The 27345-nt window shown below is 32.1% G+C and overlaps 1 protein-coding gene across 3 annotated transcripts in view; it reads right to left on the reverse strand.

Annotated features, from left to right (window-relative positions):
• Positions 1–2648: 2648 nt before the first annotated feature.
• LOC126881894 (calsyntenin-1) overlaps positions 2649–27345 on the reverse strand; it is a 673839-nt gene continuing 649142 nt past the window's right edge. For all 3 annotated transcript variants that reach the window (XM_050646547.1, XM_050646545.1, XM_050646546.1), the window contains 2 exons: positions 20887–21201; positions 2649–12501 (listed from right to left, as the gene is read on the reverse strand). In XM_050646547.1, coding sequence (XP_050502504.1) covers positions 12292–12501; positions 20887–21201 — 525 coding nt within the window. In that variant the 3' untranslated portion in view covers positions 2649–12291. The remainder of the gene's footprint in view (positions 12502–20886; positions 21202–27345) is intronic.

The raw sequence follows: 27345 nt of genomic DNA on the forward strand, positions 1-27345 counted from the left end.
GTGACTGCAGCATATCTCCTGATATTGTGTCAATGTCCGGGGATTTATTTTTTTTATAGTGATTTAGTTGCATCTTTTACTTCAGAGAACAAGACAGTAGGTTGTTCTCTCTAGGGTAGTAGATTTTCTGCTGGAATCTCATTATTTCTATATAAATCGCTACAATAGTTTCGTCAGTGTCGGTCTTTAGATTACTTTTCGTATTCATCGTCTACCACGTTTGCGTTTTAAATTAAATTATAAGATATTAAGAAGTTTGACCTTTTGATATTAATCTCTTGGTTTATTCCGATAACCATTTTTCTACATATTTGAGGTATGTAACCCGCTTTGTCTTTGCAGCATTGCGTCTTTATTTCTTTAGATAACGCTGTGTATTCATCATTTGTTCCAACTCTAGTTTAATTCCTAGTTCCGTTCTAACTCTAATCTAGTTCCGTTTTCTGCGATGAATCACAGTCCAAGTATCATCAGGCTTACGGTTTGTGGAAACCGATATCGTATAGTCTTTTGAAGTCTCGATGATTTTGTATTTATGATATAACAAAGTGTTTTCATCAAGGATCACTTTCTACCTGATGTAAAGAAAGGTTTTCTTTTAAGTCTTGTTGGAATTCATTTATTTTTCAGGAGTTTAGGGACATGCTTCTTCTTAGGGTCTCGTTTTAAGGACTTTAAAAGGAAATCAGACTTGATCTTATTAGGATATAATGACCAACTTGACAGCAGTGTGAATTAAGCTTAATGTATGACCATTTAAATTCTACTACCGTTAGAACAGAACCCATAAAATAATACAGTGATGAACGCGCTAATAACCGGCAAAGTAAGGCAAAAGATGGAAAACATGATGATATATTGTAAAATAAAAAGAGATGAAATTAGTAGAGTTGGGAAATTATCGCTATACACCTATAAGTTTACATTACATTACGATATTTCCCACCTTTATACATTAGAAGAACTAGTTTAATTTAGCCATAATTATAGGTTTGACGTCTAAAAATATTTTATTTGAATTTTCCATGTTAGAACAAATGATTGAATAAATTAAGACAGATGCTAGTAAAAAAAAAAGATTGAACAGTAGCCATTTTAATTATAAATCAAACTAATAATAAAAATAACTCAACTAAAATATTTTACTAAATGTCATACGTCAATATTATGACTGAAGTCAACTAGAGCTAATGTCTAAAGGTGGGAAATATCGTAATGTAATATAAATTTCAGGGTGTTAAAACCAAAGTGGTGTAAGGCATATTTTTGAAATGATGTAAGTCTTGCTTTATAATCTTGATATAGAGACCCCTTAAAACGAAAAGTGGTTTTTAATTTTTTACTGTATTACAGTATTAATATTACTGTAAATACTTACACCGCTTTTTCCGATTTTCTTGACGACATGTGGTCTATACAGTGATGAGCGCGCTAATAACCGGCAATATAACGCAAAAGATGGAAAACATAATACATTGTAAAATAAAAAGAGATGAAACTAGTAGAAGTGGTACAGGTAGAGGAGGGGTACATAGTTTCCACCTTTGGACGTCTGTGACAGGAGTATTTTATAAAACTCTACTGTGACAGTTGTCATACTCCTCCGATACGTCTAAAGGTGGGAAACTATGTAATGTTAATTTATACGTTTATGTTGATAATTTCCACCTCTACTAGTTTTATCTCTTTTTACCTCACAATGTATTATGCTTTCCAACTTTGCGTTATTTTGCTGGTTATTAACGCGCTCATCACTGTATATCAAGGTTACAAAAGCTAGACTTGCATTACCTATTTAAAAAATATGACCTGCACCAATTTGGGTCTCACAATTTATAGGTTATACCGATAATTTCCCACCTTTACCAGTTTAACCTCTTTTTATTTCACAAGGTACTGTTTTCCATCTTTTGCGTCATTTTGCCAGTTACTAGCACGCTCATCATTGTATGTATCTTCTTCTTCTTTAGCCCGTTTCTATCCAACTTTGGACATAGGCCTTCCCCAAATCTTTCCATTTCCGTCTATCCTTGGCTGCGCTTTTCCAGTTAGTTCCTGCAGCTTTTACAATTTCGTCCTTCCATCGCATCTGAGGTCTTCCTCTTCTTCCTGTCCACGGTCTCCAGTTTTATATTTCAGCATTCCATCTTTTATCTTCCTGTCTCGCATTGTGGCCCGCAAATCTCCATTTTAACCCTGTTATATGTTCAGTTACATTTTCTACTTTTGTTTTCTCTCTTATCCATTTGTTTAATTTTCTGTCTTGTAGTTTTATTCCCAACATGGATCTTTCCATTTTCTCAGTTATTTCTATTTTGTTTATGTTGGCCTTTGTTAATGTCCATGTTTCTGAACCATACGTCAGAACAGGAAGGATGTGGTCAAATACACGGGTTTTTAGGTACTGCTGTATCTTTATGCTTTTTACTATCCATCTTAACTTTTCAAACGCTGCCCACGCCAATCGGATTCTTCTCTGTACTTCAATTGTTTGATTCTCTTTATTAGCTTTGATTTTTTGACCCAGGTATATTTGTATGTGTAAGCCTTAAAATCAGACTTTAGCCGTCCCTGGGACGTTCTACTAACCAACCTAAGCACAACCTAAGTAACAAGGAATAATGATTGGAAAAAGAAAAAAAAACAAATATTTTGTTATTATTTATTATACATTCATGTATTACATAATTATTGTGGTTTTCAACACCTAAAGACATTCGAATTATTTGATTCTGTTTTTTAACACACCAAAAAAGCCATTTATCAATAAGATATAAACTTTCACATACAAATAAATATCATTACGATTATTGGAATGTAACAGTTTCTTGTTGTTACGTATTTTGTCAAAAATAGTGTCATTTCATCTGAAGTAGATTAGTTGGGGACGTTTTACAAATTTTTATTGCTACTGACATCATTCTACGCAGTGATGACCAGCTCGAATCCTCTTAAGATTCGTTCCGGCGAATCCGAATCAGTGAGTTGGTTCAATGAATCATAAAATTCTTAGAGTGTATCCCAAATGCATGTTTTAATTGTTCAATTAGATCACAAAGCTCGAATTTAAATTTTAATTCACATAATTAATTATTCTTATTTATTACTTATAGGTAGCACATCAAAGAAAGATCTGCTTACAATTTTGAGGCTCGGATCGTTTAACTCTTTTTGAATATCCGAATCACTGGATCGAAGATTCGTTGCAGTGTAACCGAATCAGTCACTCAATCACTTAATAGATTCTAGAATTCATTCAAGTAACATTTGGTAGTTTACTTGAGGAGCTTGCGTGTGAATTCTAATTCATATAGGTACGTAATTATCAGAATTGTAGATCTTAGAATATAGATTTTATACAGTGATGAGCGCGATAATAACCGGCAAAATAAGGCAAAAGATGGAAATCTATGAAAACTATTGTGAAAGAAAAAGAGATGAAACTAGTAGAGGTGTAGATTATCGATATATACGTATAAATTAACATTACATATGTAGTTCCCCACCTTTAGACGTCTGTGACAGGAGTATTTTATAAAATTCTCCTGTCACAGTGACAGTTGTCACACTCCTCCTATACGTCTAAAGGTGGGAAACTATGTAATGTAATGTTAATTTATACGTTTATATCGATAATTTTCACCTCTACTAGTTTCATCTCTTTTTACTTCACAATGTATTATGTTTTCCATCTTTTGCGTTATTTTGCCGGTTATTAGCGCGGCCATCACTGTATTACACTTATAGATCATAAATCGCAAATCATGAGTTTGCTTATAATTTTAAGTTTTGGATTCGTTAATTGTTATTAAATCGAAGATTCGTTGCAACAGCAATAAATTAGTGGTACTGCTCAGTGGATCGACATATTATAGCTCCAACCTGTCTAGAACAGTTTTTGTACTCAGGTCCGTTTCAAACACGTAACGGTTCCGACTCACTGATCGAAACAAATCCGATCCGGTCATCACTAAATCTACGCGACTTGCGTTAGGTCTTTTCATAAAATATGCAAACAAAACGTAATGAAGAAGAAGCGCTTCAACAATTTATAAAATCGAATACAAAATTTATCAAAAATAATCTATCTACAGTTATTTACAAATATACTGAATGCCTAGTAACACGTGAACATCGTATTAAGAAACGTATGAAACAATTTTAAACACCCTGTTACAATATCTCCTCTACTATATTCCTACTCTTCAACATTTTATAGGATTTGTAGATATAACCTGCGACCTCGAGCTCGAGAGAAAAAACTTGTAAAACGCCTTAGAAAATATCAAATAAAAGCATAGATAAAGTAGTGCTGGATTGTTCTAACCTAAATAGTTTTTCTTATTTTTGACATCACAGCTACTAATTCCTAAACTGCGACACTCTTACAAACAAATCATACGATCTATTGAACAGAATTTTACACTAAATATTGCATCATATGATATAATCTTTCTCTTGTTTAATCTACTAATGTATATAATATTGCCAAATCATTTTAGAAAAAATAAAAATAACCGTTTTATTTTTATCTTGTATACTTTTATTTTATTTTAAGTACCATTATCTACTTACAAAAAAATATTATTTTAGCTGCAAAACCTTATATATACATTTTTTTTAGACTACTACTTCCGAACCAAAAGAGAAATATGTTGTGCGAGAGAAAGAGAAACACCAAATCTAAGTAGAAAAGTTGTAGAAAATTTACTTTTACAATTTCAAATATCGTCACAAACCAAAACTGCCGCAACCACATCACAACCGCGTCATTTTTATTATTCTAACCAGAAAATCATTATTAAATAATAAATTGAAAAAATTAAGGTTATATATTTATTTATATACCGCAGGCCCGTTAATTATAAACCCAAAGCCCCACTAGCGGTATAATAAATATTATTATTTAATTATTTATTAGTTAGGTATATTATTTATTTATTTATTCGAAATCTTTTAAATGCTGTTAATCTTTTGTATACCTTAGGAAGAAAATTGGATATTCGAATTATTTTAATGATACCCCTATCTGATACAGTAGATAATCACACACAAGGAGATTTAGAGATTTTTGTTGGCACTGATCATTCATTTTTTACTAATACGTGATGTGCTAGATGCGTGCAACATGATGCCTGTTGACAGTTTGTTAATATTTCTTTTAACATTCTCATTTCCAGTACGTCTCTTGTCATGCTTTTTATATACCAAGAATTATCTGAGAAGTTGTTGATCAGGAAAACGTCCAGATTTTCTTAACAAAAGAGATGACGGTAAACGGGTATCTTTAACAAGGATACCTCTCCTTAATCGCAATAACACAACGGCCATTTCTTCCACCAAGGCTGCTTCCAGCTGTGAAGAATCTTTACACCATTTCCCACCCACACAAACACCATATTATCCCCATCGAAGGTTTAGAAGTGGCATCTCGGCATAGAAGTATAAAGTGGCAGTGAGGGTAGTAACGAGGAATTAAGAGACTTAAGCTTGTCACGTACGGGGAGCTATATTATAATACACTCCTGGCCAAAAAAATCGGGACACCTTAAAAATGGGTCATTTTTGATGTCTCGAATCTCCTAAACCTGTTGTCAGATTTTATTGATTTTTTTAGTATGTTATAGCCTTATTCTTTAAGAATCTCGATGTAGTAATATTGTTTCTAAACATGTAAATGTCATTATAGACCGGGTGTAACAATAATACTGTGTTTTTTCCTCAAAGTTCGGAACACCCTGTGGAATATTTTAGCATTTAAAAAATATTGAAATTAAAACTCAATTGTAGCCTTAGCCTTTCTTAACATTCTGCTTCGTGACTCATTCACTTATGTTGGATAATGAAAAAGTTAGGTACTTTGACAACTAGCCATGTTCTTCATCAATACAGGGTGTTTCTAACTAAGCACTACAAACTTTAAGAGGTAATTCTGCATGAAAAAATAATGACCGTTTGATTTACGAACATATGTCTGCAAATGCTTCGTTTCCGAGATAGGGGATGTTGAATTTTTCCTTATACACTGACGATTTATTTATTGCTCTAAAACCGGTTGAGATATGCAAATGAAATTTGGTGGGTTTTAAGAGGTGGTTATTGCGCATTTTTTGACGTACAATTATGTATTTTAAATTCACCATTGGCGTGCATACGGGTCATAAAACCCGGTAATATACCCTGTATGCACGCCAATGGTGAAAATAAAATTTTTAATTGTATGTCAAACAATGTAAAATAACTACCTCATAAAACCTACCAAATTTCATTTGCATAACTCAACCGGTTTTAGAGCAATAAATAAATCGTCAATTTGTAAGAAAAAATTCAACATCCCGTATTTCGAAAACGAAGCATTTGCGGACATATGTTTATAAAGCAAACTGTCATTATTTTTTCATGTAGAATTAACCCTTAAAGTTTGCCGCACTTATTTAGAAACACCCTGTATTGATGAAGAACATGGCTAATTGTTAAAGTACCTAACTTTTTTATTATCCAACATAAGTGAATGAGTCAAAAAACATGATTTTAAGAAAGCCTAAAGCTACAATAGAGTCTTAGTTTCAATATTTTTTAAATACTAAAATATTCCACGGGATGTTCCGCACTTTGAGAAAAAACGCAGTATTATTGTCACACCCGGTATATAATGACATATACATGTTTAGCAACAATATTACTACATCGAGATTCTTAAAGAATAAGGCTATAATATACTAAAAAAATCACTAAAATCGGACAACAGGTTTAGGAGATTCGAGACATAAAAAATTACCCATTTTTAAGGTATCCCGATTTTTTTGGCCAGGAGTGTATATATTATATCATATCGATCTCTATAGTAATGAGTGAACATGTATACACGGAACTAAGGGTTCCGTGCATGTAGACTCACTCATTACTATATGCAAAGTCCACTTTACATATATCAACAATACACAACAATGAATATGTCGTAAGCTCATTAATCTTACCATTTTTAACATCCAGTGCACTATTTTCTCCTTTTTTCGGAAATAATTTTCTTTCAGGTTGTTTGTAGTGATGAACTCACATACAAAGCTTTTTATTTCCAAGTAATCCAAAATATCTGAAAGTTTAGCGTGTTTAGTCCATGTGTAGCTAAAACGAATTAGGACATGCGACTGCGCATACTGCATCGATTTCGTTACTAAACACAGTTAGAACTGAACATAGTATACCCAGAAACAGATCTCAATAACGTCCAGTGTGAGATAGGATTATTAATATTCACAAATTTGAATTAAACGAGCTTTTTTAAAGTAAGCGTAACTGAATGAACTCATTTAAGCTAAATGTAAACTTAAATTATTTTACGCACCAATTTCTATATTACAAAACATAATTTCACATATTTAATTGTATGTAGGGCAGTGTTCCTGTATTAGTTGTAATGAGACATATTCCTCCAAAATTAAAATTAAATGTTCAAAATTCGAGTTGGTCTTCAAGCATTCGCTTGCTATTCTATTGCTCGGCAATGCAACTCGGCATTTGTGACGATATTCGAAACACAAAATAAACCAGTCATGATTGATTGCACATTATTAAAAAATTGATATGATCGAGGTTGTTAACAGTAAAGGTGCAATAGGAGAAACTAAAAAAATCTTAAAACCTAAAATAAGAAGTAAGTACAAAAAAGCGCATACATAATCATTATATAAAAACAATACTTCGTTAGTTTAAAATACGATTAAAAAACTAATAAAAGGTAAAAGATTAAATGTTAAGTATAATAAGAAATAAGTTAAAATTTTAACTCAACAAACTTGCCAGAAGATAATATACAGTTTTTGCCGATAGGCCTTTGATTAGGCTTCAAAACAAATACTGATTAATAGTAAAAAGGGTAGGATGGACAATAATTAATATAGTAAACATTTTGTTTATCAAAACATCAAGTCGAATACTTTCACACATTAAAAACATGTCAAAAAAATGTCCTTGTCGGCAACAATGAATTTGACAAGTAACTGAACGATTATTCCTCTTTATAACCTTTTATTTATATAAATATTTCTATTATAGAATAACAATTATAATACTTCTTAATAATTTCAATTAAATAATACTTGAAGCTGTTCAGTAGCAAGCTGCCTTTAATTTTTTATGAGATGCCTCAAACCCCCAAAGCTTTGATCTAGAAGTAATCACTGATCTGCTGAATGTTTATAAAAATACATTTTTACTTTATTTATTTCATAAACTTTTGTTTAGAACTTATATTTTTTATCAATATGGTTTTCAGTAAACGCTATTAAATGACAGTTGTCAGGTAATTTTGAAAGCAATTGCGTTACACCTTTTACGTGACTTTGACAGCTGTAGCATGATTTATATATAATTTGGTCTACCAAGTTTACCATTTCACCGAGCGTAGCCAGACGCATGCAAAAATAGGCTGATATTGATCTCGATGTCTAGACGTGAGTATTCTAATAATATTATATTTTTATTTATCATTTTTATCTAAGTTAATCCACTTAGGAACTTGGCGATACTATGTTCAATGACAGCTTTCACGTGACATATCTCCTGTGATCATGACAGTCGTTACGTCACATCCGTCACTAGATTTTGACAGCCGTCACACGTTTTCTACAGACAGAAGTCTGCAGACATCACTCACCATGTTTATGCAGATATACGAATCCACATCAAATAAACATAAACATTTTACCTCCCGTTTGGCCTGCAGTCGTGCCAACTGTGAGGGTGTCGCCATTCAGAGATCACACTCAAATAAAAATGACACATAATTATCTTTCGTAAAAAAGACTTTTTTAAACAATACATGTTGCTATTTCATTATATTTTAGAGTTTCATATCTGTAAAAAATACTAATTGTTTTAATACTGTTAGAGATTAGCTGCATTTTGAGTATCCTGGTTTAAGTGGAACAATATTCGGTTACTTGACTGATAAACAAATTTTAAAATATAACAAACTTACTAATAAAAAACTGGCTGCCGTTAACCTAAAAGATAGGCGAAAATACAAGCAGGAAAGGGTGTAAACAGCGTCATCAAATATGTATTACTAGCTAAAAAGGGTGTATGGATATACATATACAACAACCTGTATATATATCTCTAACAAATATGGACGATTAATTTATTGATATCAAACGCCGTACACAACCCAAGCAAACCAGTAGGCATTCAAGCATAGCATTTACGCAAATAGAAATAGTATGTATACGAACAACTGGATAGTGGTACTTTTAACTAACACGTTTCTTTTTAACACTTTCGCTGCGCATGACACGGATGCGTGCCAGGCAGTCTTCAGACAGTGCGTGTGGCAAGGATCCGCGACACATGCTCATTGTCAGTAAGAAATGCCGCTTCTTGGCATGTCTTATTTCAAAAGTTAGCAGTGAAAGGGTTAAGGCGCCAATACAACATTCTAGATCGTGATTCGGCGAAAAAATACGTTATCTCCACGTCTACAAATGTCAGCTGTCAATGTCAACGTTTATGGAAAACCGTGGCGAATTCGTTGCCTAGTTTTAGGCACTATATAGGTAAAACCAACTTTGATAAAGTTCAATAACTTTCTTATCTAAAAGATGCAAGTACAGTTGAGTCCGGGAATCTTTGCCCGTGCGTCATCATTTAAAGCATAAGAAACAAGTCGATGATAAGTCGGAAATTGAAATTTACTAAACGCAACAGCAAGTGACAGTAAGTGACTTGCTGTTGCGTTTAGTAAATTTCAATTTCCGACTTATCATCGACTTATTTCGTATGCTTTAAATGATGACGCACGGGTAAAGATTCCCGGATTCAACTGTAAAATATGCATTAAAGTGTATTTAAAATCAATAAACACCGGATAATCCAAAATCTTTGTGGGCCTATATTCTCTCTTTTTTTGGAACGACATGATCCTGTGTGACTTCTTACTAATGTAAGATATACCTTTTTGGAATGAGATTTTCGAGTAACTGTCTTTTTGGAGCTCGATGTTTGTAAGAAACTATCTTTTTGGAACGCAATTGTTCTGTAATTGTCTCTTTGAAGCGATATTTTGCATAACATTTTCGAGAGTGATTTTCGGATATTCAGCCCTGTGATGGATGACCGAAGTTATCTTTAACGTTTGAGTTAAAGTTAAGATAACTCTCAGGGATAACTATGCCCATAAATATTTACGTAAATTCGGTGTGATGTATCCATCACCGTTATAAGATATTTATTTCTTAAACGTTAAAAGAGTAATAACATTTGAGTAACAAAGTTTGAAGTAATATAGTTTGAAGTAACAAAGAGAACCTTATGTACAAATAGTACAAGTTGGAGTGAGTGCGAGAGATTGTTGGGAACATGGTACAGGATGGGTAGATAACCGTAAAAGTAAATACCCGTCGTCGGCCACCGCCGATGACCGAACAGTGCCGAACAGCAAACAGCTGTTCGGGTTCGGTGGTGTATCAAAAAGTAGATAGAAACAGGGTTGCCAGATTGGTGTATTTTTTCACAATTTTGGGGTAATTTGAAAGCGTCTAGGGAAATTTTTCTAAGCAGAAATTGTAGTGGGATTTTTTGGGGGCGGAAAATTATGGATGATTTTAAGGGGTCATGTTAAATTAAATTTGCGAATGTACATAGAACTGTATATTATACTCCCATATAATCGAAGACGATAGGAACTATAAATTATTTCCAGGGCCCTCGTTGATAAGCAGTGTAATTTTGGTTTACTGTTCTCTTCATTTGACTACTAATTTATTAAAATGCGACAAAAATTTAAATTTTGAGGATTTGAGCTTCAATTTGAGGGAATTTCAGTTTCTAAGTGGGGGATTTATAAAATCTCACACGGCACCTCTGGATAGAAAGATCAGTACGTACTTAAAATAAAATCCCTATGTTAATAAAATTTCAACTTATATCTCTCAATGCAAGTGTTATGTTTGGCCTCTTTTCTTGTACGGAATGGAAACATGGACGTTAAAGGCCAGCTCCATTAACAAACTTGAAGTCTGTGAGCGAGCTCCCAGGATAGATAACTTTTTGATTATGTAAAAAGTAAAAAGACTACATATACTTAGGACAAATATTACGAGGAGAACGCTACACTTTTCAGTAACTGGTATTCGAAGGAAAGATACAGGGTAAGAGAGGTCTAAGACGTAAAAATATGTCACGGCTGCCGCTGCGTAATATTCGTCAATGGACAGGAATCCACAGCTACGAAATGCTTCGCAATGCTGATAAAAACAGGATATTTAATCCTGTAGTGGGAGCACGCAAAATATAATTCTATTTTAGTGACGTCACGTTGCCTAGCAACCGTCTATTCTCGCATTGTGAAATTCGTTTTGTGACGTCAAAATAGAATTCCATTTTAGTGACGTCACGTTGCCTAGCAACAGTCGATTCTCGCATTGTGAAATTCGTTTTGTGACGTCAGCAAAATAGAATTCTATTTTGCGTGCTCCCCTTGCGACACGACAATATACGGTGGACGCCTACGCAAAAATGCACGGCACTTTAAGAAGAAGTATTTCGTTGCGGTAATTTTTGGAACATTTTTAGTTATTAGAATAACCACTACAGTATTTTTATTTATCTACTTAATCTTTTTGAAGACATAGAAAGTATCGAACATTTTTAAAGATTTGGGTACTATGTACAAGTGACAATAATGTGTTTTTAAAAGTTATTTTCCAGTTTTTAGTACAATATTCGAAGCTGTTTATTGTTTATTTTAGGCAAACGTTTGCTTGTGGTTTGTACGGCGTCTTTAGTGCACTATATGGCACTTCATGCGTTTTAATAACGCTTCGCACCTTCATTTTCACTTTCTTGATGAACAAATGCGGATGAGGTATTTTATTTTCATATTGGAAAATGCAATTAAAGGAAATAACTTTAAAATTGGGTTCCTCTTCGATCATTTGACAATAGAAATTGAATGTAAACTTTGATAATGACTCTGTTACTGTACACAGTAAAAAAACTAAATTTGTTCCATGAACTAAATCCTAACCAATTCCTATGAGATTTCATTTCTAAATATTACACTTGTCATTTTTTGTCAACAGCTCTGAAAGTAAAAAGGTTAAAACCTACGCGAACAGACACTGTTTCTTATGTATTTGTACTATAACTATTTTTGTACTTCATCCACAAAGTTATACGCATTTCTACAATCAAATGATCTCAAGAGATGATGATTAGAATATAAACATTTACTTATATGACATTATCTGAAAAATTCATCCGCAAATGAACAATCCTCTACATTTTTTGACTTTACATAGTGGAATTGTCCCACTCTAGTTGACTGACGTTCTGATAGTCGTGTTTTCTGATGCGACACGGTTGCTCATCTTCTTCATCAGACGAGTCGGCAATTCTGCACGGTCCATCCATGTTGTCGTCATCAGAGGAACTCTCGGAATCTGACTGCTCGCTGTCACTGTAGTCCACAGTTTGGCCGCCCTCCAGTTTTCTTTCAGCACTCTAAAAGGAATTTGTATTAATAAAGAAATACAGGGTGTTTCATTAATAATTGTCCATATGATAACTGGAGAAACCTTAGCACAAAATACGAAGATTTAACCTAAAACACTTAAATAAAATGTTGTTCCTTACTGAGTTACAGGGTGTTTTATCTTAAAATTCAAAAATTATTTTTGCTCAGAATCTTAAAACTATTCGACGTATCCTTTTAATACTTGGCAGGAAGTATAGGTACTGTACAAACTACTAAATTATGTTAAAAAAAACGTTTGTGGCTATTACCAGAGGCGTACGACGGGTGAAAGTGAATGGTTTACCCTTTCCAAATTCTACGCCACTGGCGAAATTGCTATTTTAGTTCAATTTTTGGATTCTCCAATACTTTATATAAAAATAATATACTCTTCATTCGTAACGATAAAGTCATTAGTTTTCGAGATCTTTGAAGTTAAAAATGAAACGACACGGTTATTTTGATTAATGTATTGTGCCACTTCATATTTATTTTCAAATATCTCGAAAATTAATCAGTTTATCGTTACAAATGAAGAGTATATTATTTTTATAAAAAGTATGGCAAAATCAAAAAATTACACTAAAATAGCAATTTTGTCAGTGGCGTAGAATTTGGGAAGGGTCAACCAGCCACTATCCCCTGTCGTACGTCTCTGGTAGTAGCTAGAAACGTTTATTTATCTTAATTTAGTAGGGTGTACACTACCTACACTTTCTGCCAAGTATGATAGATATACGCCAAATAGTTTGAAAGTACTGGGTACAAATAATTTTTAAATTTTAATCATATGAATCTTATCACAAATTAATCAAAATAACTGTGCCGTTTCATATTTTACTTCAAATATCTCGAAAACTAATGACTTTATCGTTACCAATGAAGAGTATATTATTTACGTAGAAAGTATTGGAGAATCTAAAAATGGTACTAAAATAGTAATTCCTCCAGTGGCGTAGAATTTGAGAAGGATCAACCACTCACCATCCCCTATCGTACGCCTCTGGTAGCAGCTAGAAACGTTTGCTTATCATAATTTAGTAGTGCGTCTAGTAGTCGCACTTTCTGCCAATTATTAAAAGGATACGTCGAATAGTTTTAAAATGCTGAGCCAAAATAATTTTTAATATTTAAGATAAAACACCCTGTAACTCAGTATGGAACCACATTCTATTTAAGTGTTTTAGGTTAAATCTTCGTATTTTGTGCTAAGGTTTCTGCAGTTACTATATGGACAATTATTAATGAAACACCCTGTATTTTAAGTATCTAACATAGTTAATATTCTATATATACTCCGTCCAAGACCCCTTTTTTTCGTGCGTAATTAATTTTGACGTCATATAGGATTTTAAGAATGTCGCAAATCATTACATGACATTTTAATTTGACACTGACAGTTGTCAGAATATTTATATTTATAAAGTCCGTCTAATTTACTTACCGTTGCACGTCATTATCTACGTTAGAGATCTAAGTTGACATTGTTGCCCAATTACAAAAAAATCTTGAATTCATTTTAAATCAAATACATCACACAATTTTTGCGGAAGTGGAAGCAAAACAAATTAATATTCAATGTAAATAAATAAAAACTTTAGAAATAGAAAACAAGAATTAAGTTATAATCTTACGTTAAAGTAAATAATAAAAACAGTAAATATAATAAATCAAATACTTATAGTAAAGAATATAAACAAATATGAAGTGTCATCACCGCAACTGTCAAATAAATGTTACCAACTTATGCCAAAATATCACCTTCGTTCGATTATAGTTACAGTGTATTCCGAACAAATGTGCTTCATAAAACGCTTTATAATCCGTTTATACAAATTAAATGAAACATATTATTGTGTATTTCTTTAAGTCACGATTAATAGAAATCTTTAAATATTATTTCTACGCGTATATAATAAAATATGTCTAGTGGCTGTAATGCCAGTGTACTCGGCAAAGCGATTCTAAAAAAGGACACACCTACCGCCTAAATATTTCGTGTTGGTATCATGTGACGTCACGGGCTATGACGCGGATGACGTGCAACGGTAAGTAAATTAGATGGAGTATATAAACATCAATATTTATACACATATTTACCAGAATATTAATATTTGAGATAGTTTAATGTAAAATTAAATAAATATAATATTACTATACAATGCCCGAATATACCAATGACACAGTGGCGTGCTGGCCATATAAATGAATCGGTGCAATCACCGAGAGGCCGCGGCCGCTTGAGGCCGGTCAAATAGGTTTTTTTCAGAAAAAATTTAGATGTAACAAAAAAAATATTTTTTTAATTTCAAAAACATTTAACTTAATTTTTTTTTTAAATTGTAAAATACAGTTTAAGTAAACGAATAAGACTCTACTTATATACATACATTCTTGCTACAGATAATAGTTATTTTCATACATACAAGTATATTTATGGATTTCCAACTTCCTTCAAACATCTAATATGACATGTACTCTGCAGAATAAAAAAATGGAGAAACGCACATTTTTGACCGAATTATTGGAAGTATCGAAAAACGATTTGATCAAGACAAATCGTTTTATGATTATATAAGCACTCTACATCCTAGAAGTTTTGATTCAATAAAAAATTGTATACCTTTAACGGTATTTAGATCATTTTTTACTGAAAAATTAAAAAAAAATTATCCTACCATATTATCTGCAACTGCAATTAGAGAAGAACTCGTGGATTTTCTGATAAATGGATTATATTAAAAAATAGGATTTTGCAAAATACTGAAATTACAGAAGATGTAGTTAATGATGAATATATTCAGTCTACAGAAAATATGAAGGATGATATTATTAATCTAAAATCTAAGTAATAATGAACATTAAGTAACAAATGACAACTTTGTTGATAGAAAACTATCCCTCCGTGTGGTACTTATAAAGTGTAAAGATTGTATAGCTTGCTGTTTACATATAAAGGCGACAGATTATAGAACAGATGTATTTGACGTTTATAGTTGTCATTGTATTAAAGTTGTAAACGTTATAAAGTATTGTAATATTTTTGGTGTTTGAATATTTTCTTTTAAAGCAGAGCAACAATGGTATTAATTAATATATTTTTGAAGTTATACTTCTTTAGACGCGATTGGGAGTGAATTTTTATTATTCTGCACGCATGCGCACACAGATAGTATGGAGTTCGTTGTTAAATCTTTTAAGTTATGTATGCATCAGTTCAGAAAAGGTGTGGAAAGAAAATATTAGTGTTTTTAGTAAATATATTTATTATAATTTTTGTGTCTTTGGATTTGTCTTCCTCGGGAGTATTAAGATAATACGTATTATTAATACATTTTTATATTTAATACTTCACTTTGTCTAATTGTTACCGTGATTTGTCATAATGTCCGAGAAACCGTATAAACAGTGAGGTCGTGGATCATTGGTAGAGCATTCGACTACAGATCAAGAGGTACCGGGTTCCAATGCGGACAATTGCTGTCTTTTTTTTTAATTTTTGGATTTTTGGAAAGTGGTTATTATAAAAATTATTTAATATTTAAATAAAATAAAAATAATCTGTTAAGAGGATCGGAACGTATTTTCGGCTGCAATGCTATTCAAATGGGGATTCATTTTTTTCAAATCCTGAGAAAACTAATAAGTATTTTGGAAAAATTTAAACGCAGAATGAAAGATTACGTTATTAGCGAGGGCCGAAAGTCCCTGAGAACTTCTACAATGTTTATTTTAATAAGTTACAGGGGTAAAAAAACTAAGAGAAAATTTAGTGTGATTTTTAAATTCAAATATTTCATTCAAAATAAACTTTTTATTTATTCTAAGGGACTTTCGGCCCTCGGTAATAATTTAGTCTTTCATTCTGCGTTTAAATTTTTCAAAAATATTTATTGGTTTTTTCAGGATTTGAAAAAAATGAACACAATGCCGTGGTAATATTTTCCAAATCTGTCTTTGTCTTACAACGCACTCAACCGAATATAATATTGTCAGCATATTGTCAGTCAGACACTGACAATCAGTGACAATTTTAAATATTTGACATTGCATCGGGAATATTTTGAGAAATTGATTAAATATTATTGATATATAGTGTATTTGATAAATAATTTATTTAAGACGTGAACTTAATAAAAAGTTATTTATTGTGTATTATTTGTGAAAGATCCAAGCAGAGAATACATCAGATATATCCTGTGATCCAAGTATTTTGTTGTTAGAGATGTTCAAAATTGTAAGCGTTCCAAAATAACAACATATTATTAAAAAATTACTATAACACTTTTCCTCTTTTCTCGATTGATTATTAGTTTTTGTTGTACAAATAAATTATTACAATCACTGAAAACATAGTTAGTGAAAAAATTATCACATTTATTAACTGAATTAATAATTTGCAATTATAAAAATAACAGTTATCCAAGAACATTCAAAAGCCATCTCTTTAAATTAATTATGACATTTTCAAGTAGAATGACATTCTAGTAATGTTTACATATCCACACCAGTGTGAATTTTACTACACGTAATTTGCCGTGTAAAGACAGAAAAAGTAGGGATACACGTAAAATATTTGCGAATTATGTACCCATAGCCTTAAAGTATTTTATTTCGTTGAAATCATATAGGTAATAGAAGTATAACTTCTTACGTGCGTACAAAGTACACACATTCTTTTTTGTATGGAAAAACAATTATTTTGAATAGTTTCCTGATAGTCACATGACATGACAGACCTAAAAGTCACAGGTGAGAACGGGCCGGATTAACCCACGCCTAGAAATTAAGTATCCGTGTATATACTAGCGTAGCGATTACTGTAAATTTATTAAGGAAATTATGGTTTCTACCTTACTGCATACAATATTGTCATAAATGTCCTTTATTATTTGTAAGATGGCTTATTCTTAAATAAAAAATATAGCAAGTTTAAAAAAATTTCATTGAGTTCAAAGTTTTATGTTTGATCTAAAAATAATTTATATTTTTGTCTTTTTGATTTTATAAATAACGAATAAAATATCTTGATAATAGAAGGTAAAGTGAGGATGGGAGGCCGCTTTTCTATAAAATCACCGGGCCGCTTGAAAAGTTCCAGCACGCCACTGCAATGACATAATAGTTATTTATGAAACAATTCGTGAAGTCTGCTTTTTGCGAACGCACGCGATGTTTAAAGCACGAGCGACAGCGGAGTGAGTGCTATACATCGCGTAAGTTCGCAAAAAGTACTTCACGCACAGTTTGATACAATATTTTATCTACAATCTTTAGAACTTTTGACATTTAAAAATTCTAATTTATTTCAAACCACAAAACTGTCAAAACTTTTGTTGTAATTTATTGCTAACATATCACCATGACAACGCGAAAGTTAAGGATATTTGATTATATGAAAGTGCCAAAAAACAGTGCGAAAAAGTAAATCCCATTTAAAATACATTGTTACTTGTCAAATTATCTTACTCGCCTCATTGATTGGTTATCTATTTAGAGTATTGTAATCGCCAACCAATTGTACATAATCTGTAAGTATGAATCCGTGTTAATATGCAAATACCCGTCAAGGAATACATAATTTTCTAAGTTCAATGTATAATAATCACAGAGGTACGTTTTTTCTGTCGCTTCCAACTGTAATGCGTTAGAGAGAATTCGATAATCTGTGACGCACTGAAAAAAGGGTTTGGGACGGAGTTATAACATTGTAGCACACTTAAGGTACGTTTTTACTGGAGCGTTTGTTGTGATCATCGTTGAGCGATCGTCGCTGAGCGATGATCGCCGTGTAGTGCTTGTGGTTTGTTAAGGAGCCGTTTTGACTGAAGCGTATAGGGCTTTTCATTCACAGTCATTTGTTTCGAGCTTCCGTCATGTGCCACATAATATTAATATATCTACGTCATACGTTAATAGTATATACCAATGATACAAACGAAAGACGTATGACGTAGATATATTAATATTATGTGACACATGACAGAAGCTCGAAACAAATGGCAATCGATGATAAGCCCTATAAGCTGGAGCCGCTAACGTCGATTTTTGGCGACTAGTCCGAGAGCAGACACAGTCGCAGAAGCTGAGCGATAATAGTGGCGTGTGTATTTTGTTTTAATACATGTAACACAAAATCAAACTGAATAATAGGGGATCCGATTTAAGAACGACCTTTACCGATCTGTTTAATGGATAAAAATTATTTAATATGTAATTTAGTACGTTAAAGATTATAAAAAACAAGGGGTGCCCGATATAATTTTGTCCAGACTATAATCAAAGAATACTTTGATCAAAGATCAAAAAATGACTCTTTTTTTATAAATTCTACTAAAAATTTTTCGGCCCGGATAGATATTATGTAATACTTTTTGATCACTCGAAAAAAAATGGTATTTTGTAATTTTTCTCTTAAGTTGATCGTTTTTGAGTTAATAATTTAAAACTGAAAAAAAAATATATTTGTGATCAAGTACCTAAATTCTAGTTCAAACCTTCTCCTATCAGGTCCCGATAAGAATTGTTGCCATGTTTTATTCTAAAATATATTATTTTAATTGGTAATGAGGAAGGTTCCTTAACACATTCACGGACACGACTGCATATGAAGTCACTTACTCCATAAGAACTCCATAAACGTGTCTACCTCTGAAGCGTGTCCGCAAATGTGTTAAGGGAAGACGGGCGATCTAAGACGGGACGAAATAAGACCTAAATACTTATCGAGACCTGATAGAAAAAGGTTTGAACTTGAATTTATGTACTTGATGATTACAAAAATTATTTTTTTACTTATGTTTTTCAACCTTGAAAATTGTCATTTTTCGTTTTTCTTTAGTTTTAAATTTTTTATAATTCTAAAACGATCAACTTACTCTCGAAAAATTACAAAAGACCTTTTTTGTTTCGAATGATTCAAGAAATCTAAAATAATATCTGCCAGGCCGAAAAATTTTTAGTAGAATTTATAAAAAGTCATTTTTTAATAATTATTAATTAATTAGTCTAGAAAAAATTGTATCAAGCACCCCTTTTTTATAATTTTTAACACTAAATTACGTATCAAATAATGTTTATCCATTAAACAGTCTACTTTTAAATATTTCATGTTTTTCTAATCTTGGAGAATTTAGTATTTCTAACATTTCTTTGTCCTCTATGTCTATGTCTTCTGCTAGGAGACATTTTAACAATAATTGTTTTCTTTTACATACCCTCATCGCTGAAAAACAACTTGTTCGCCAGATAGCGGACAACTCACTATCATCGCTTTAGTAAAAACACCTCGGTTACGATTGTTCCGTTGGTGGTTAACGGAAATAGTTAACTTAAATTAAAATAAGTGTAAAGCAACGGACAGTAATATATTTATTTATTTTTGGTTAAAAAAGGCGTGCTTATACCTCGTAAGAGGGTTTGTTATTGTTTGGGCCCAGCGAGGGTTGTATGACCGACCGATGCCTGCTGGGATTGTGTATCGACTGATGTGGTTCAACTAAAAACACATGTCTGTGGTTTTACGTTGGAAGACTAATTTATCGACATAAAGAGGCTGGCCCCTTTATCTGGTGGTTTAAAAGCTGAAAACACTTCTGTAGTTTTAAGAAGCGTCTTCGAATGCATTTAAAAAGTGATTTATTGACATAATGTCTGATAAGGTAACTATTTAATGGGGAATTTGTTTCCCAGAAAAAAACATTAATTGTATACAATCTGATTTTGTATTTTAGGAGCGAAACACATGTGAATTTTAAATGACCCATATTATTTTCGTTTAGAAAAGAAAGTTAATACTTAATATTAGCAATTAAAAAAAATAAATGAAGCGTGTCGCTATACGATCATCGTTTAGCGTCGATCGCTCAACGATGACCGCAACTTACGCTCTAGTAAAAACGTTCCTTTACTCAATTTTCTGATTAGACGTCGCCGGACTGCGCCGAGCTTTCGACTCTCTCATTGGAGTCATATTCAGAACCTGGGTTTAATTCGAGGCTTTAGTCGGACGGGTGCCCAGTTCACTTCACTGCAACCACTATGGTTCTTGTGAAATGGGATTTGTAACTAAGCCCAAAGCTTGAAAATGACTCCAGCGAGGGAATCAAAAAGCTCGTCAAAACCAATTTTTGCGCTAATATATTGATTTGTATTATTTGCGCTTTAACCAATTCTTATAATTGTTCGCCGCTTGATATGAATTTGATTGTATTTGTAAATTCATCACAACTATCAAAGAAGGGAGAAGCAAGATATTACAGCTCACAACTATGTACAACTTCTTCTTGTACTCTATCCTTTATACGTATTTAAGCACTCTGTACGTACATACCAAAACTAAAGGTTCCGAAAAAATACTATCGTTTACATACCTCCATAGGGTTAACAGTAATAGTAAGAGCAGAATCATCCCAGGTCATCTCTCCATCTTGCGCTTCTTCGTTGGAAGTTTTGTGGTGAGCGGCTCTGATTCTGATAACTCCCAAAACGATCATAAAAAGTAAGAAGCCGACGCACACTACTACGATTATAGTAACGGCGTGTGAACCACCTGTAGCTACGAGGTTCATATGTTCAGAAGCCATGTAGTCATGGGATATTACTGACGCAGGACGAATTTCTACACTGTGTTTGTTAATAGTAGCATGCGCGACTGTTTCTTTAGGTTGAGGATGAATAACGGTTAGCTGTAACATAAGAAGAATATAATAGTCATAAATATATAAATTTATATACAATTTATATAGTATCGGTAAGAATTTAACATATGATATTCACTTTATACGGTAGGAAGTGAGAGAAACATATTTAAAACGGCATAGTGATATTAGGTCGCCGAAATATCTTTTCGAACATTTTTAATAGTCGAAATAACTCAAGAGAAGTTCAACATTGTTGCCAAATTTATTCTTTTTTTAACCTGTCGTCTTTTTAGAGCATTTGAAAAATGTTCAATCAAATTTGGGCGAATTGATTTAAATGGAAGATTACTATTTTGTTGGGCGTAAGCCACAATTTTACTTTAAAATAAGTTTAATGTAACGTTTTGATTTAATTTTGATTTTAATGTTACGTTTTGTACTTTGACAACGATTTCCAAAGTGGTAATCGAAACGTCATAATAAACCTTTTTTTTTTATAGTTTAATTGTGGCTTAGTTCCAATAAAAATAGTAAATTGAATTAAGATGTCACAAGAAAAAAGCTACATAAAAATATTAAATGGCATCGTTGCATCAAGCTCGGCGTCAGCGCTTGGTTTGATAGGCGGGGGTCACTGGTCCACTCCACTAGTTCTGTTACTAAAAGTACGATTTAAATGTTAATCTAGTATTATAATGATCATTCACGGGAGGATGTACTGAATAAAATTAAAATGGGCGAAAAATTAATTTTTTAATTAAAAATAAGATATTATTTGTATTTTTTAGAAGTAGCAGATGTGAAAATAAAATTAGTTGTATAAAAATGAAATAAAATAAAAAATAGATAGACAGATATTGAAGGGAAGACTAGGGGGAAATATAATTATGATCTTTGTCTATTAAATGAAAACGTAATTTTAGTATCTTTGTTAGATATCTCGCTGATTTTATAATACTAACCATAAACTTTTCCGAATCTGTATATTTACTTTTTACTAATTTAACGGTACTATTTCCTTTTTAAATGAGTGACTGTAAGTTTGTATACTGTTGACAATAGACAAGCTTGTGATATTGAAGTATCTTGTACAGCTCTTTATTTACTTTATTATTTGAAGCAGGTGAAAAGATTTTTTATCTTAAATTAATTTATCTTAAAGAAATAAATTCATTTTCTCGAGAATGGGCAACTCTAGAGATAAATCCCGAAACTGGTCGATTTTTATGTTTAAATTATAATTTTTTGGCATATACAGGGTGTTTGGTAAAGAATGGGCCATAGCAAAACCTCAGGTTCCTGAGGTTAAAATAGGCCGATTTAAGCTAACTTACCTTAGTAAAAAGTTTATAATAACTGGAATACCGGGTGTCAAAGTTAAACTTTTTTTTTTATTTATTATTGAATATTTCCTGACAGGTGTGAGATAACAACATGAAATTTGGTATGTGGGGGTTTTTGGGTCGAGAAAACTAAATTCCCTACCAAAAATTACGTATTGCCCAGAGGGCGCCACATACGCCTTTCAGCACCCATTTATTACGTTCAATTTTTTTTATCCCTCACTCTGTATAATTTTGACATTAAAATTTTTATTCTCCTTAAAAAAGGTATACTTCTTTCATCTCCCTAAACTCAACCGTTTTCAAGATAAACGCATTTTAAATCTGCGATACACCCGAAAAATAAATTAAAACCATAAAATTATCCAAAAATGTATCGCAAATTTCTTCAAATGGAATTTGCGATGCAATGACATAAATTTGAGAACTGGCACAATTATTATGGTTTTAAGTTATCTATCGGGTGGAACTACAATATTATGCTAAAAATGATGGTGTATCGCAGATTTAAAATGCGTTTATCTCGAAAACGGTAGAGTTTAGGGAGATGAAAGAAGTATACCTTTTTTAAGTAAAACTAATAGGAGAATAAAAATTTTAATGTCAAAATTATACAGAGTGAGGGATAAAAAAAATTGAACGTAATAAATGAGTGCTGAAAGGAGTATGTGGCGCCATCTGGGCAATACATAATTTTTGGTAGTGAATTTAGTTTTCTCGACCCAAAAAACCCCCACATACCAAATTTCATGTTGTTATCTCATACCTGTCAGGAAATATTCAATAATAAATAAAAAAAAAAGATTAACTTTGACACCCTGTATCTCGGTTATTATAAACTTTGTACTAAGGTAAGTTAGCTTAAATCGGCCTATTTTAACCTCAGGAACCTATGGCCCATTCTTTACCAAACACCCTGTATAGAAATAGAAATATTTATTGATCCTTTCAAGACATTTTTACAAATGTATAGGACAGGTCATATACATGATTTTACATTGTAGAATAGTAATATAACTGTTACAAGCTAACATGGTTCAGCTACAAAATTTTATTTAGGTACCTAACACCTAACACGTGATAACATATATTATAAAATAACATATTTGGACATATACAAAACAATTTATACATAAAAAATAAAATAGTTTAAAATAGTTTATATGCTATCGTCAAGGAATTCTTTGACTGAATAGTAGCATTTGGCTAATAATACATTTTTGATTTTATTTTTGTAATTGTTAAAACTAGCAATCTCCTGCATTTCATCGGAAAGTTTATTGTACAATTTCATTCCCATAAATTTAAAACTATTTTCTAATCTTGATGTTTTAAACTGGGGTATTCGGAGCTTATTAGAATTTCTTGTATGGTAATCATGTCGATGAGCATTAGTTTCAAATTGATTGAAATTTTCTTTGACAAACAGAAGAGTGTGGTAAATGTACAGACTATAGAATGACATGATTTTGTATTTTATAAACGTTGGTTTACAAGTTTCCCGAAATTTTAGCCCGAATATTTTTCGAATAATTTTTTTCTGAGTTACAAAAATTTTACAGCTGTCAATAGAATTTCCCCATAGTAGTATGTTGTAACTCATATGACTGTAAACAAGGCCGTAATAGATATTGATCAGTGCTGATATCGGCATAGTATCTTTTATTCTAGAAATAGCATAAAACGATTTAATTAATTTTGTATTTATTGCATTGACTTGTTCAGTCCATCTCAAACGGCAATCTATATTTAAACCTAAAAATTTTGTTGTTGTAACTGACGAAATAAGTATATCGTCAAATTTAAATGATAATGAGTATACATTGCTAAGAACATTTTGGGAATGAAAATATAAAAATTGAGTTTTATCAACGTTTACTATTAATCCATTTGCTTTGGACCAATCTACAAATGACCTAAAAACACCGTTGGATAATAATATAAGTTCCTCTTTACTAGGCGCAGAGATCGCTAGTGCAGTATCATCTGCGTAAATAGTAATAACTCGAGATTTAATGTAATCAGGAAGATCATTCATAAAAAGAATAAATATAAGCGGTCCTAAAACAGATCCTTGAGGGACTCCTTTATCAATATTGAAAACTGTCGAAGCAGAATTCTGATATGAAACTAACATTTTTCTATTGCTCAAATAGTCTACTATCCAGTCCAAGAAATCTCCTCTGAAACCTAGATTGTAAAATTTATTTTTAATAAAATTAAAATCCAGACAATCAAAGGCACGGGACAAATCAAAAAAGAGACCTGCCACATGCCTTCCCCTGTCAAGATCTGTATATATATAATTTAAAAAATAACATGCAGCAGTCAACGTTGACTTCTTTGACCTAAACCCATGTTGATGCGGGGATATAATATCGAATTTGTCGAGAAAACAAACCATTTTATTATATACAACCTTTTCAAAAATTTTTGATAAAACGCTCAGCACTGCTACCGGTCTATAATTCGAAATTAATCCTGGATCATTTTTTTGTGTATAGGAATAACTCTTGCGCTTTTAAGTGCGTCAGGAAATTTGCCATTAGCAACCGATAAATTAATTAAGTAGCTCAAAGGAGCAGATAGGGAAAATATTCCCGATTTTACGACTTTTGTGGATATGTTGTCCAAACCAGTACTGGACTTGTTTTTAAGATTTATAATTGCGTCTTCAACGTCTTGATATGTAACGGGTGTAAAGAAAAAAGTTTTGTCCGAAATTTTAGAACAAGTACATTTTGTAGATCTAGACAAGTCAAAATATGATTCAAGATTATTTTCAGTTACAGTTGCAAAATATTCAGCAAAAACATTAGCGATATCATCAGAAGATGTAATATCGCCACCGTCAGAGCTAAGAGTTATATTACATTTTTTTTGTTTTCTACCTGTTGCTTTATTTACCAAATTCCATGTTGTTTTAGATGTGTTATGTGATTGTATGATAAGCTGTTCATTAAATTGCTTTTTTGCATTTTTAATAAGTTTATTATAATTTCTTTTGGCTTCTTTATATGCCTTTTGGGAATTATTATTTTGAAGTTTTTTAGATAACCAATATACATTTTTTACATGATGAGCGGCTTTCTTTACTTCTGCGGTTACCCATTTATTTTTACGGTTTTTAGTACTACTTCTCCGTGTTTTCACAGGACAATAAACATTCATGTTAAAAGAAATTATATCTACAAACTCGTTCATGGCCAAATTAATGTCATTTTGACTATACACTTCATCAAAATTAAGTAAAGACAATGCATTTTGAAACTGAAATAAGCAATGATCTGATAAATCGCGATAACAATGTATCCTTCTTTCTGTTTTATGAAAATTTACATTATTGGATTCAATTGTAAGTATAAAAATTTTATGATCGCTGAAATGACCCTCGTATACATTAGATTTACAAAAATCAATATTAATATTTGTTAACATGAAGTCAATTTTAGTGGATGATGTATGTCCTAATTTATTTGTGAAAATCCTCGTAGGGTCCACAGAAGTAATTTTCAAGTTATAACTAACTATAACATCATGTAAGATTTGTTTCTGCACAGAATTTGACAAATAATCAACATTGAAATCTCCGCATACGAAAAGGTCTTGATAAGAATTGCTACAAAATTCCAAAATATGTTGTAATTTAATAAAAAATTGATCAACGTTACCTCCTGCAGGCCTATAAATGCTTATCACACACACTTTGCGATTTGAACTCACAAAAGCTATGGCACAACACTCACAAATCATTTCTTCACTAAAACGAGATATATCTACCGGTTGATATTTAAGACCACTTTTCACATAAATACAGCTTCCTCCATGAATATGGGTTGTCCGACAATAATATGAAGCGTTTACGTAGTCATCAAGAACCATATATTGCATATTATCTTCTGAACACCAGTGTTCGGCTATACTTAAAATGTCAGGTGATTCCTTCAATACCAATAGTTCCAAATTTATCATTTTGTTTGTAAGGCATTGTGCATTAAGCTGCACTATCTTTAAGAAAGTTTGATTTTTATTGGAAAGAGTCTCTCGTGGATTTAAACTTCCAAAAAAGAATTAGGTTGTCCCTGTTGCACATATGTTTTGTCAATCTGATCCCCTAGAAACCGTTTACCTAATCTAAAATTAAATCGTTCAAACGAAACGTATTTTGGCCAAAAGGCAACGTCATATATTTGTTCTTTTAGCTCTGGTTCAACTCCTATCATGAACGATTTATTGTCTTTTCTATTACTAAGTGTGGGAAGTGATTTTATTTGCGGATCAGTGGAGTTTGCATGTTTCTGAAGAAATATCTTAACGTCTTCTGCAGTTATAGAGTCAGGAATATTGGATATGTATAACCATATTTTACGGTTTTTATTTTCTTCTTTGCCATAAAACATTTCGTCCCCGTCTCCAGTACCAAATTTCCTTTTGTGCTTCCTGATAACTTTGCGGAAACCATCGCTGTCCACATTGCTGTTGCCTGGAACACCGGGAATAGATCTTAAATTATTATCTTCAGAATTTGTCGGATTTTGTCCTAAATTCTGATAGAATTCAAGCACACATTTTGTCTCGGCTTCTTCCACCGCTCGCGCTAATTTTTGATGAGAAACTGTTAAGTTCTTCCCCCCTTCTCTTGATGAGTTAGATCTCTTTGCAATATTGCTGTACGTTTCAACATTGTCGAATCGTTGGTCAGGTTTGGAAACGATATTATTATCAGGTCTAATTGTTTTGGAATTCCCTGCTTTTTGTTTGTTGTTAGTAGATACACTCATTAAATTGTGATTAGCTTCTTTCGTGTTTGTGTTTCTGCTGACCAACATATCTTTACTTGAAAAAG

Source organism: Diabrotica virgifera, chromosome 3, assembly GCF_917563875.1.
Source record: "Diabrotica virgifera virgifera chromosome 3, PGI_DIABVI_V3a".
Classification (NCBI taxonomy): Eukaryota; Metazoa; Arthropoda; class Insecta; order Coleoptera; family Chrysomelidae; genus Diabrotica; species Diabrotica virgifera.